Here is a 12,255-nt window from a genome sequence, read left to right as displayed (position 1 = left end):
CAAGTAGGAATTTCAGAGGAAAGTGTACAAAAAGTCCATAAAATGGACAGGAGCAGACAAGTTTCCTCACCATCTTCCTCTACAAATTCTAAGTAAATTATCTATAAACATGGATTTTATTTTGACCACACACTTGCATGCTCTCTGTGAAATAAAGCAGCTCAACTTTCCCGACTTAGCCTCATTAAGAATTTTCAATTCTTCAAGAAACATTTCACTCACAGAATGGTTCTACTGCTAGTTAATTACAGGGCATCTCAGATGCATTTCCTGTGATCAAGCCTCAAGAACTGACAAAGATAACCTTTTGGACCCTAAAATCAAAATTTCTCAAGACACACAAAAAAACTTAAATGACTGCCAGTTATCAAGAGGTTTCCTGCTGTTCTTCTCTGAACCCTCTCCAATGTCAGTATATCCTTTCTAAAATTTAAGAAGGGTGGGAGGCAACAGAAAGGAAACTATAGACCTGTTAGCCTGACATCAGTGGTTGGGAAGTTGTTGGAATCGATTATTAGGGATTTGATTACAGAGTACCTGGATGCACAAGACAAGATAGGCCAAAGCCAGCATGGTTTCTTGAAAGGAAAACCCTTTCTGACAAACCTACTGCAATTATTTGAGGAAATTACAAGCAGGGTAGACAAAGGAGATGCAGTAGACATGGTGTAACTTGGATTTTCAGAAGGCCTTTGACAAAGTGCTGCACACGAGGCTACTTAGCAAGATAAGAGCCTACGAAAGTACAGGGAAGTTACTAGCATGGGTGGAACATTGACTGGTCAGCAGAAAACAGAGAGTGGGAATAAAGGAATCCTATTCTGGCTGGCTGCCAGTTACCAGTGGAGTTCCACAGGGGTCGGTGTTGGGACTGCTGCTTTTTATGATGTATGTCAATGATTTGGACCACAGTATTAATGAATTTGTGGCTAAATTTGCCGATGATACAAAGATAGGTGGAGGAGCGGGTAGTGTTGAGGAAACAGAGAGACTTAGATAGTTTAGGGGAATGGACAAAGAAATGACAAATGAAATGCAATATTGGAAAGTGTATGGTCATGCACTTTGGTGGAAGAAATAAACGAGCACACTATTATTTAATGGGGAGAGAATTCAAAATGCAGAGATGGAAAGGGACTTGGGAGTCCTTGTGCAAGATACCCTAAAGCTTAACCTCCAGTTTGAGTCGGTTGTGAAGGAGGCAAATGCAATGTTGGCATTCATTTCTCGAGGTATAGAATATAAGAGCAGGGATGTGATATTGAGGCTCTGTAAGGCACTCGTGAGACCACACTTGGAGTATTGTGTGCAGTTTTGTGCTCCTTATTTTAGAAAGGATATACTGACATTGGAAAGGGTTCAGAGAAGATTCACAAGAGTGATTCCAGGAATGACAGGGTTACTGTAAGAGGAACATCTGGCAGCTCTTGGGCTGTATTCCCTGGAGTTCAGGAGAATGAGGGGAGATCTCATAGAAAAACTCCAAATGTTAAAAGGCCTGAACAGATTAGACATGGCAAAGTTATTTCCCATGGTAGGGGATTCTAGGACAAGAGAGTATAATTTCAAGATTGAAGAATATCCATTTTGAACTGAGATGCAGAGAAATTACTTTAGTCAGAGGGTGGTAAATCTGTGGAACTTGTTGCCATGAGTGGCTGTGCAGGCCAAGTCATTGGGTGTTTTTAAGGCAGAGATAGATAGGTTCTTAATTAGCCAGGGCATCAAAGGGTATGGGGTGAAGGCAGGGGAGTGGGGATGACTGGAAGAATTTGGATCAGCCCATGACTGAATGGTGGAGCAGACTCAATGGGCCGAATGGCCTACTTCTGCTTCCGTATCTTATGGTCTTACGGACATGACAATATCCCGTAGGTCCAGCTGGAGCTCAGAACAGATTTCAAAGAGGACTTGCAGTCGTCTGTGCTGAGTTGGTGTATGGGTAGCCAGCATGAGTGCCAGGCAACTTTATTCCTGACGCCATGACTGCCTGGTCTGCCTTTCAACAGTGTTCTGCCCTTCTCAGTAAATTCAATTATTTTGGACCTATTCCTACCCATCATGGCCTATAGCACTCTTAGGTTCCTGTTGACTGATGTTCCACCTCGTTTGTTTTGGTCTGCCATGATGCACACCAACATTACCTTAGGCTCCTTTATGATGGCCCTTTTGATGTTTAGAAACAGAGAGAGAAGACATCATGGATAGGAGGGATAAACCTGTAAGTATTTCGGTAGATCACCTTAAACTGGCCCACCAAGATTTGTTGGATTCTGCTACCATGCCCCTAAAGTCATGACATGACCATGAGCATGTTAACACATTTCTGAACAAGCTAGAGGCACCTGCTGTTACTCCACCCATGGAACAAAGGACCCAAGCTCAGTGGCTCGTCCAAGCTCACAATGCTCATTTTAGTGAATTCTTGGGGGGCCTGTGTAGGATAATGTAGTGGGTGGGAACATGTGTAATCCACAACCACCAACACTGAGTGAGGTTCATTTTAAGAGGCTGTTCTGACATGATGGTGCAATGATGTGAAGTTTTTTTTAACCACATTTTATATTCTGTGTTTGGTTGACAATGTAGTAGTTGTTATGGTTTCCCTTAAACTGAAAATACCTCAACAGTTATATTTATGTATGAAAACCTTCAAATATATTATCAAAGTTCTCTTTAATTTCCAAATAATATTTATATATTAATGTGGAAGGTGTGGGAGGTATTGTCTTAACATCAAAATTTAATACCTCATAGCTATACTGATTTTTCCCAGGTTAGAGATCACAGCCAGTATCAATGCTTCCTCCATTCAGACTAAGCAACAAACGGATGTGAATAGAACATTAAAAAGTTTTTGACAAGAACAGGCCATTTGGCCCAACAAAGCTTGCCAAATTCCTGTTCACATAGTGTGTTGAAATAACTATCGAGTTTAGATTTGAAAGTCTCTCAGGTACTATTCTCAACTACACAACTGGGTAGTTTGTTCCATGTGTCAACAACTCACTGAGTAAAGAAATGCTTCCTGATGTTAATCTGAAATCTCTCCTCAATTAGTCTCCACCTATGGCCTCATGTCCTTGATGATGGATTAACTTTGAAGTAGCACCTGGCATCCACCTTACTTATACCCTTAATGATCTTGAACACTTCAATCATGTCTCTGCTCATTCCATATATACTTAGGCTAAACAGATTTAATTCTTTCAATCTTTCTTCATAGGTCATACCATGCAGACATGGTATGAATCTAGTTGCCCATCTCTGAACTCTCTCCAGTGCCTTCACATTGCTCACAACATATGGAGCCCAAAATTGTACACAATACTCAAGGTGTGGCCTCACAAGCACATTATACAGTTTAAGGAGGATGTCTCAAGATTTGAACTCCACTGAGCGGATTATGTAGCCTAACATTCTATAAGCCTTTCTATTTACTTCTGTGCTTTCTAGATGTTGATAGTGATGAGTTCACCAGAATGTTCAAATTCTTCTCAGACTAACTCACTTTCTAACTCAAACACCCCCCCACTTTATAATTATATCTAATATTTCTATTTCCTATACAAATTTTATCTCCCATTATCTGCCCACATTTGGATTTTGTTTAGGTCCAACTGTAGATTCTGTTGCCCGAATGTTATTAGCCCATCCCATTAACTTTGTGTTATTGGCAAACTTTACTAGTTTATTTGTTGTGTGGTTATCCAAATCATTAATGTAAATTAGAAACAGCAGTGGCCCCAAAACTGATCCATGTGGAACTCCACTTTTAACATCTTCTAGGTGTAAAAATGATCCTCTCACCAAGGTCTCGGCAGGAAACATTTGACTGTACTCTTTTCCACAGATGCTGCCTGGCCAGCTGAGCTCCACCAGCATTTTGTGTGTGGCGCTCTGACCATAATTCTGTTTTCTGTTTTTGAGCCAATTCTGCACTCATTCACACACCTTTCCCAGAATCCCTACCTCCTGTAATTTGATTATTAACCCCGCACAGGGTACCTTGTCAAAGGCTCTGAAAATCCAAGTAAATAATATCAACCACTCTTTCATTATCATGAATATCAGTTGCCTCTCATAGAACTCCAGCATATTAATAGAACACGATTTCCCATTTCTGAACCCATGCTGGCTTTCTGCTAACATGCCAGTACTTATCAACTGCTTTTCCATCTCATTCTTTATTATGGTTTCCATTATCTTGTCCGCGATACACGTTAGGCTTACTGATCTATAGTAATAAGGGTCATTGCGGTCACCCTTCTCATATATTATCACAATGTTAGTTCCCTTCCAGTCCTTGGGGATTTCACCAGTCTTCAATGACGTCTGAAAAATACATGTTAGGAGTTTGTATATATACTCACAGATCTCTTTATGTACCCTTGGATATACTTTGTCTGGCCCTGGAGATTTATTAACTTTCAGCCTTTTCAGTTAAAGCAGGCCCTCGCTTTCTAAGATCTCTAAGTCACATAAAACAACCTTATTTTTCTCTACACTTAATGGCATATTACTAACACTTTTGCAGGTGAAAACTTCAACAAAATATGAGTTAAGAGTATCCAGTATGTCCTTCTTTGCATAATTTAACACCTCATTATTATTCCTAATACACTTAACTTCCTCCTTGTCTTTTCTTTAACGACTAAAGTATTGACAAAATCTCTTGCAGTCAATCTTGGTATTATCAGCAATATCCTTCTCAACCTGCCTTTTGGCAATCTAAATTTCCCTCTTGACTATAGGTCTCATATTTTGACATGCACCACAGTTGACATCATTCCTATTTTTCCTGTATTCCTTATATAGCGTCATTTCTTTGATAATTTAAATGTATATCTTTATTCATCCCTGTAGTTGAACTAGTGTTTTTATTGCTTCTTTCGACCTTGGGTATGAACATTTCCTGCATTGCATATATTATCTCTTTAAATCGACCGCATTGTTCCTCAATTGACTCAATGTCAAGCATTTATTTACCTTCTGAAGTCTTTGCTGCATCTACACAAGCTTTTCCTTTCTGAAATTCAATTAAATGGCTTTGGCTTTTGCAGATATTCTGTCCCAAAAAACTTTCAGACTAACAATGTTATGATCACTTGTTCCTAAAGACTCAACAAATCCCATACTCAAAATTCTATCCTGATTGTTACAGAATATCAAATTTAGATAGGCCTCTCTCTTGTTGGTGCATCAACATACTGGGTCAAAAAGATAATTCTTCAATAATCTAATAAATTCACTTTCCCGTAATCCATTAGTCACCGGGTTCTCCTACTCAATATTTGGGAAATTAAAGTCTCCCATAACTATAACACCCCCCCCCCCTTAGAACTTGCTTTTTTAATGTTCTGATAGAGTGGTTTATTAAAATCACAATGAGCATTAACAATATTCCTTTATCATTACAGATTTCAATTCTCACCCAGATATCTTCATTAAGTCTCAAGTGGCCTCCTATCATAAGCAACTGCACATTTAAACTCTCTAATGTAGATGGCTACTCCTTCACCTTTATGATCTTGCCTATCTTTCCTAAGTATATCCTTTAATACTATATTCATAACCATCCTTTGAAGCCAGCAGGTTTCAGTTATTGCTGTTATATCATCCTATGACATGAACTTCAGCAGCACTTCTGAATTAAGTTGATAACAGGTGGCTAATTTGGGGCAGTTAGAAAGGTGGCCAATTAGAAAACAGGAAATTTCTATCTTAATTAAATTCAGAAATAACGAAAATCTAGCTGACAAGGAACTGATGCCAACTTGTTGAATTCCAACATTTGTTCCAGGAATCAAATGAAACATTTCAAAATCATCTACATCTTCTGAGCAACTTTGCAAATCTCTTTATCTTTCAGTTCTTTAATTTAGAAACCAGGCCTACAGCCAACATTGATAGATTTCAATTGCTGCCCTTTTTTCTCACTGTCAAGTCTTTATTCATCACTTCCAGCAAAAAAAAATATAATCTGGGGGCAGATCGTTAAGAGTGACAACTCTTTTTCCAAGTAGAAGTAATGCAGTGTTAGATGGGGGAAAACATCTAACAAGTCGAGGTAGCAAAGAACTTCTACTATCAGAATGGAAGTTAATTTATTTCATCAACATTTCATTTGTGTTAACAAAATGGGAGAAATAAAAGAATGAATCAGATTCTAGAAGTGGAAAAGTTGAAAAAAATGTGACCCACAAGAGATATTGGTGAGCTTTCAGCAAGTACGTAGCAACAGGACATATTGCATAGAAATCAGGACAAGCAGAAATTCAGTCTTAGGCTAATCAATGATTTGTGGAGCATACTAATGAAATAAATCTGTTCAATAATGAAACTGATGAACATCTGCTTAACTAAAATTATACATATATTATTCAATAAACTTTAAATACCTGATGAGCCAATTCATGTGCAATCACGTAAGCAACTGTCAATTTGGCCATTGCAGAAGCCGTCTCTTCCTTGCAAAGAAGTGCCATTTCTTGAGCAATGATCAGGCCCCAATTTTCCATGGCCTCCCACTGAAAGTCAGGGAGTGCTACCAGATCTAGAAAAGGGAATTACAATTCTTCAATACAAATAAATGGCAAATTGAATAGATTGGGGAGGATAGGAGTGAAGTGGATCTTTGCCTTTATTGCAAAAGGATGAACACAGGAAGGATAGGCACAAGAGATTCTACAGATGCTGGAAATCTAGCGTAACACACACAAAATGCTGGAGGAATTCAGGAGGTCAGGTAGTATCTATGAAAAGGAATGAACAGTACTGATGAAGGGTCTCAGCCTGAATGGACAATGGCTTATTCCTCTCTATAGAAGCAGCCTGACCCGTTGAGTTCCTCCAGCATTTTGTGTGCATTACACAGGAAGGAGAATAACTTTCTAGAGCTGTGTAGGGGATCTCATTTACAGTTATGTGCACAATTTAAGGAATGAAGTTGTTGACATGGAGGGAGTACAACAAAGATTTACTAAAATGATCTCTTGGTTACCTGAACTGTGAAACTGAGAAAGAGTGGGTTGATTGACTTTCACTGATAACTAGAAGAATCAGAGGACCTCTTTGAAATCAGTGAAATTCTAATACAGAGAATAGAAACAAGGAAAAGGTTCCAAAAGGTTGGAGAGTCTTGACCCAGGAATCATTTTTAAGATAAGGAATATGTTAATTCCTCAGATCAGGATAACCTCACCCACACTTTGGTGAACCAGTGAACCTCTCTACCACAAAATGTAGTGTGGGCCAATTCATTAAGTATATGCAAGAAGTAGATATAGTACTGTACAAAAGTTTTAGGAACATATATATAGTGAGGGTACTAAAGATTTTTACACAGTATTGTAGTAATTTATGTATTGCACTGTACTGCTACTGCAAAAATAAAAAAGAGGCGCTCTGTGGTGATAGGGAATTTGTAAGTTAGGGGAACGGACAGCAGGTTCTGTGGATGAGAATGAGATTCCTCGATTGTATGTTGCCTCTTGGGTGTCCGGGCCTGAGACATCTTGGATCAAGTCCTGAGCATTCTGTGGGAGGGCGAACAGCCAGAGGTTGTGGTCCATGTAGGTACCAATGACATGGTAGGATGAGTGATTTCAGGGAGTTAGGTTAGATGCTCAGCTATAAGGCAGGACCACAAGGATTGTGACTTTAGGATTGCTACCCATGTCACATGCTAGTGAGGCTAGAACTCAGAAGATTATACAATTCCATATGTGGCTAAGGAGTTGGTGTAGGAGGAAGGGCATAAGACTAATATCCTAATAGGAAGGTTTTTTACTGCTGCAAGCTGGGTTTTAAACTAGAGTTGCAAGGGGATGGGAACTAAGGTGCCAGAACAGTTAGTGGAGAGGTTGTGGAGATAGAGGTTGCTAAGACCTCAAAGTCAGAAATCAAAAAGTTGAGCATAGTGCGACTAGTGTCCTGAGCTGAGTATACTTCAATGCAAGAAGTATTGTAAGAAAGGTGGATGAGCTCACGGCATGGATTAACACCTGGACTTATGACGTTATAACCATTAGTGAGACTTGGTTGGTTGTAGGACGGGCAGGACTGGCAGCTCAATATTCCAGGGTTCTGTTGTTTTAAACATGTCAGAATGGGAGGATTAAAGGAGGTGGGATGGTGGTACTAGTCAGGGAAAATGTCATGGCAGTGCTCTGTCAGGACAGACTGGAGAACTTGACTAGTGAGGCATTATGGGTGGAACTGAGAAATAATAAAGGTATGACCACGTTAATGGGGCTCTATTACAGACCACCCAGCAGTCCTAAGGATTTACAGGAACAAATTTGTAAAGAGATCACAGGTGGTTGCAGGAAACATAAGGTTGTTATAGTAGGTGATTTTAAACTTTCCTTGTATTGACTGAGAATCCCATACTGTAAGAGGACTTGATGGGATAGAGCTTGTCAAATGTGTTCAGGAAAGTTTCCTTCATCAGTATGTAAGTCTGCATAGGGAAACACTGCATCCAGTGACCACAATGCCATTAGTTCTGGAGCACCTTGAGACAGCAATCTCATTGCAGTGTAGATCGATAGTTACGATTAAATCTTCCTGTTTCAGCCGGAAACAGCTGAGAATCACAACTACTTCCAAGATCTGTACAGTTAATAACAATGTTTTAAAGCGATTGATCAATCTATCACTGCTCAAAACTGACGGAAATAATACTGATTGCCGCATACTATTCCTTGGACTCCATGAAGGAAACGTGGCTGTCAATCAGGGATACAGGTGTATTTCAGAAAATTGGGTTTTCAGCTCTCAATACCAACTATCTTGCTGGCAAATGTACAGTCTCTAGAAAATATAGGCTCGCTATACACCATCAGGAGAGATTTGCTGAGTCCCTCAAAAACAGAGGTGGAAGTGTATGCCCTGTGATCAATTCCGCTTGGTGCACAAGTATGTCAGTGATATCCCAATTCTGCTCTCCAGACCTGGAAATTCTCTCAATTAAGTGCCAAACATTTTACCTGCCATAAGAGATTTCAGTGATCACTTTGGGAGCGACGTACATTCCACCTCAGGCTAATGCCAAACAGGCTCCAGATGATCTGAGCAATGTGTTTAATACATACAAAAGAGCACACCCTGTTGCCTTTACCATCATTTTGGAGGATTTTGACCAGCCAGCTTGAAAAACTCACTAAATAATTACCATCAATAAATCACATAGTACCAGAGGAAACAACACACTGAACCACTCTTACACCACCAACAAGAATGCCTACTGTGCTATTCCACGCCCTCGCTTCGGGAAGTCTGATCACCTGGCTGAACTTCTACTCCATGGGTATAAGCAGAGACTGAAGACTGCAGCACCAGTAGTGAGGACCAAGAACGCATAGACAAGGGAAGCACTGGAGCACTTACAGGACTGCTTTGAATTGGTGGACTGGACTGTGTTCAGGGATTTGCCCTCGTATCTGGATGAGTAGTTTGCAGTTGCTATTGACTTCATTAAAGTCAGGTCAAGTCATATTTATTGTAATTTAACTACATATATGTATATAACGTATATAACCATATAATGCAAATAGAAACAAGACAACATTTCTTCGAACCAGGGTGTAAAGGACAAAACAGATGATAATTAATGAAGGTAAGGATAAAATCTACAGATGAGCCACACATAAATAACAAACTAAAGTGCATTAATATTAAATATTTAAGGTATGGAACAGATTAACCAGTGACACTTCGAGTACAATGTGGTAGGGAGTTCAGAAGCCAGGGGAAGAAGCTGTTTCTTATCATGACTGTTCTTGTTTTTATGCATCGGAGTTTCCTGCCTGATAGTAGATAGAGGATGCTGGATGGATGGGTGGGCCTTAATAATACTAAAGGCCAGTGCTCCTGATAAATCTCCCTGATGGATGGTAGGGAGACCTCTATGATCCTCTCAGTTGTTCTCACTGTCCTTTGTAGGGACTTCTGGTCCAATGCTCGACTGCTCCCATACCAGATAGGGATGAAACTTGTCAGGATGCTCTCAATGGTGCTCCTGTAAAATGTGGTTAAGATGGGAGCTGGGAGCCTTGCTTCCCTCAATCTTCTTAGGAAGTGGAGGCACTGCTGTGCCACCTTGTTCAGGGAGTTGATATTTAGGGACCAGGTGAGGTTATCTGTGATATGAACTCCCAGGAACTTGGTGCACTTTAACTCTATGGAAAAGCCACATATTTGCAGAGGAAAATGGTGTGTCTGCACCTCTGTGGTTCACAATGATTTCCATAGTCCTCTCCACATCCAGCCATAGGTTTTTCTTCTCACATCAATTGATCAGCTACTCCACTTTCTCTCATCATTGTTCTTGATAAGTCCAACCACTGCTGTATCACCTGCAAACTCAAAGACATGGTTTGAGCTGGATCCTGCGACACAGTCACGGGTCAGTAGCGTGAACAGCCCTGAGCACACAGCCTCAGGGAGCGCCAGTGTTCAGCATAATGGGACAAGAGACGTTGCTGCCCAAACTGACTGTGGGCTTACTGTTAAGAAGTCCACAGGATATCTGTGTGGATGAGCTTGTGCCTACGAAAACTGTACATTCCCAAACCAAAAGCCAACAATGAGCCAAGAGGTTTGTTGTCTGCTGAGGAGTAGATCTGTGGCATTTAAGTCTGGAGATCCAGGTCTGAATAAGAAACCAGATATGACATGCGGAAGACCAATTCAAGAGAGAAGAAACAATTCCAAACAAGGCTGGAGGACACTTCAGATGCACGACAGAGTTTGCAAGACACTACTTCCTATAAAAAGTGAAACCCAATAGCATGAATGGCAGCAATGATTCACTACCAGATGAGCTCTATGCCTTCTATGCCCACTTTGAAAGGGAGAATATAGCTACAGCTATGAAGATCCCTGCGGCACCTGGTGACCCTGTGATCTCTGTTTCAGAGTCAGATTAACAGTTTGTTTTACAGGAGTGTGAACCCTCCCAAGGCTGCATGCCCCGACATAGTACCTAGTAAGGCTCAGAAAACTTGTGACAACCAGCTGACCAGAATATTCAAGGACATTTTCAACTTCTCATTGCTTTGGTCAGATATTCCCACCTGCTTCAAAAGGGCAACAATTATACCAGTGCCTAAGAAGAGTAGTGTGAGCTGTCTTAGTGACTATCATCCAGTAGCACTCAAACCTGCAGTCATGAAGTGCTTTTAGAGAGGTTGGGCATGGCGAGTATCAACTTCTGCCTCAGCAAGGACCTTGTCCCACTGCATTTTGCCTATTGTTACAATAGGTCTACAGCAGATGCAATCTTAGTGGCTCTTCACATGGCCACCTCAACAATACAAACACGTCAGGATGCTGTTCATTGACTATAGCTTAGCATTTCAATATCATCATTCCTACAGTCCTGAGCGATAAAGCCACAGAACCTGGGCCTTTGTGCCTCTCTCTGCAATTGGATCCTAACCAGAAGACCACAATCTGTGCAGACTGGTAATATCTCCTCCTTGTTGATGATCAACACTGGCAAACCTCAGTTTAGCCCACTGTTCTACTCACTCTATAACCATAACTGTATGGCTAGGTATAGCTCAAACACCATCTATACATTTGCTGATGGCACAACCATTGTTGGTAGAACTTCAGATGGAGATGACAGGGCATACAGGAATGAGATAAAACAGCTAGTTAAGCGGTGTCACAACAACAGCCATGCACTCAGCATCAGTACGACTAAATAGCTGATTGTGGACTTCAGGAAGGGTATGACGAGGGAACATGAGACAATCCTTATAGAAAGATCAGAAGAAGAGTGAGAGAGAAATTTCAAGTTTGAGTGTCAATGTCTCTGACTATCTAACCTGGTCTTAACTTATCAATGCAGCTATAAAGAACACAAGGCAGCGGCTATATTTCATCAGGAGTTCAAAGAGATTTAGTTTAGATAATAAGATATAGGAGCAGAATTAGGCCATTTGGCCCATTGAGTCTGCTCCACCAGTTCATCAAGGCTGATCCAATTTATCTCTCTAGCCCCAGTCTCCTGCCTTTTCCCAGTATTCCTTCATATCCTGACTAGTCAAGAACCTATCAACCTCTGCCCTAAATATACATAAAGACTCGGCCTCCACAGCTGCCTGTGGCAAAGAAAGGCAACATCCATTATTAAGAACCCCCAGGACATACCCTCTTCTCATTGTTACCATTAGGCAGGAGGTACAGAAGCCTGTAGGAAAACACTGATTCAGGAACAGCTTCTTCCCCTCTGCCATCTAA

At 40.7% G+C, this 12,255-nt stretch overlaps 1 protein-coding gene across 1 annotated transcript in view; it reads right to left on the bottom strand.

The window, feature by feature from the left end:
* Nucleotides 1–12,255, bottom strand: part of LOC140739402 (leucyl-cystinyl aminopeptidase-like) — a 113,905-nt gene that overhangs the window by 40,015 nt on the left and 61,635 nt on the right. The window contains exon 6 of the mRNA XM_073067674.1: nucleotides 6,402–6,556. Within this exon, the coding sequence (XP_072923775.1) occupies nucleotides 6,402–6,556 (155 nt within the window). The remainder of the gene's footprint in view (nucleotides 1–6,401; nucleotides 6,557–12,255) is intronic.

This window comes from Hemitrygon akajei, chromosome 2 (genome assembly GCF_048418815.1).
Source record: "Hemitrygon akajei chromosome 2, sHemAka1.3, whole genome shotgun sequence".
Lineage (NCBI taxonomy): Eukaryota > Metazoa > Chordata > Chondrichthyes > Myliobatiformes > Dasyatidae > Hemitrygon > Hemitrygon akajei.
Note: the sequence above shows the minus strand (reverse complement) of the source record. Positions and strands in the feature narration are given on the sequence as shown.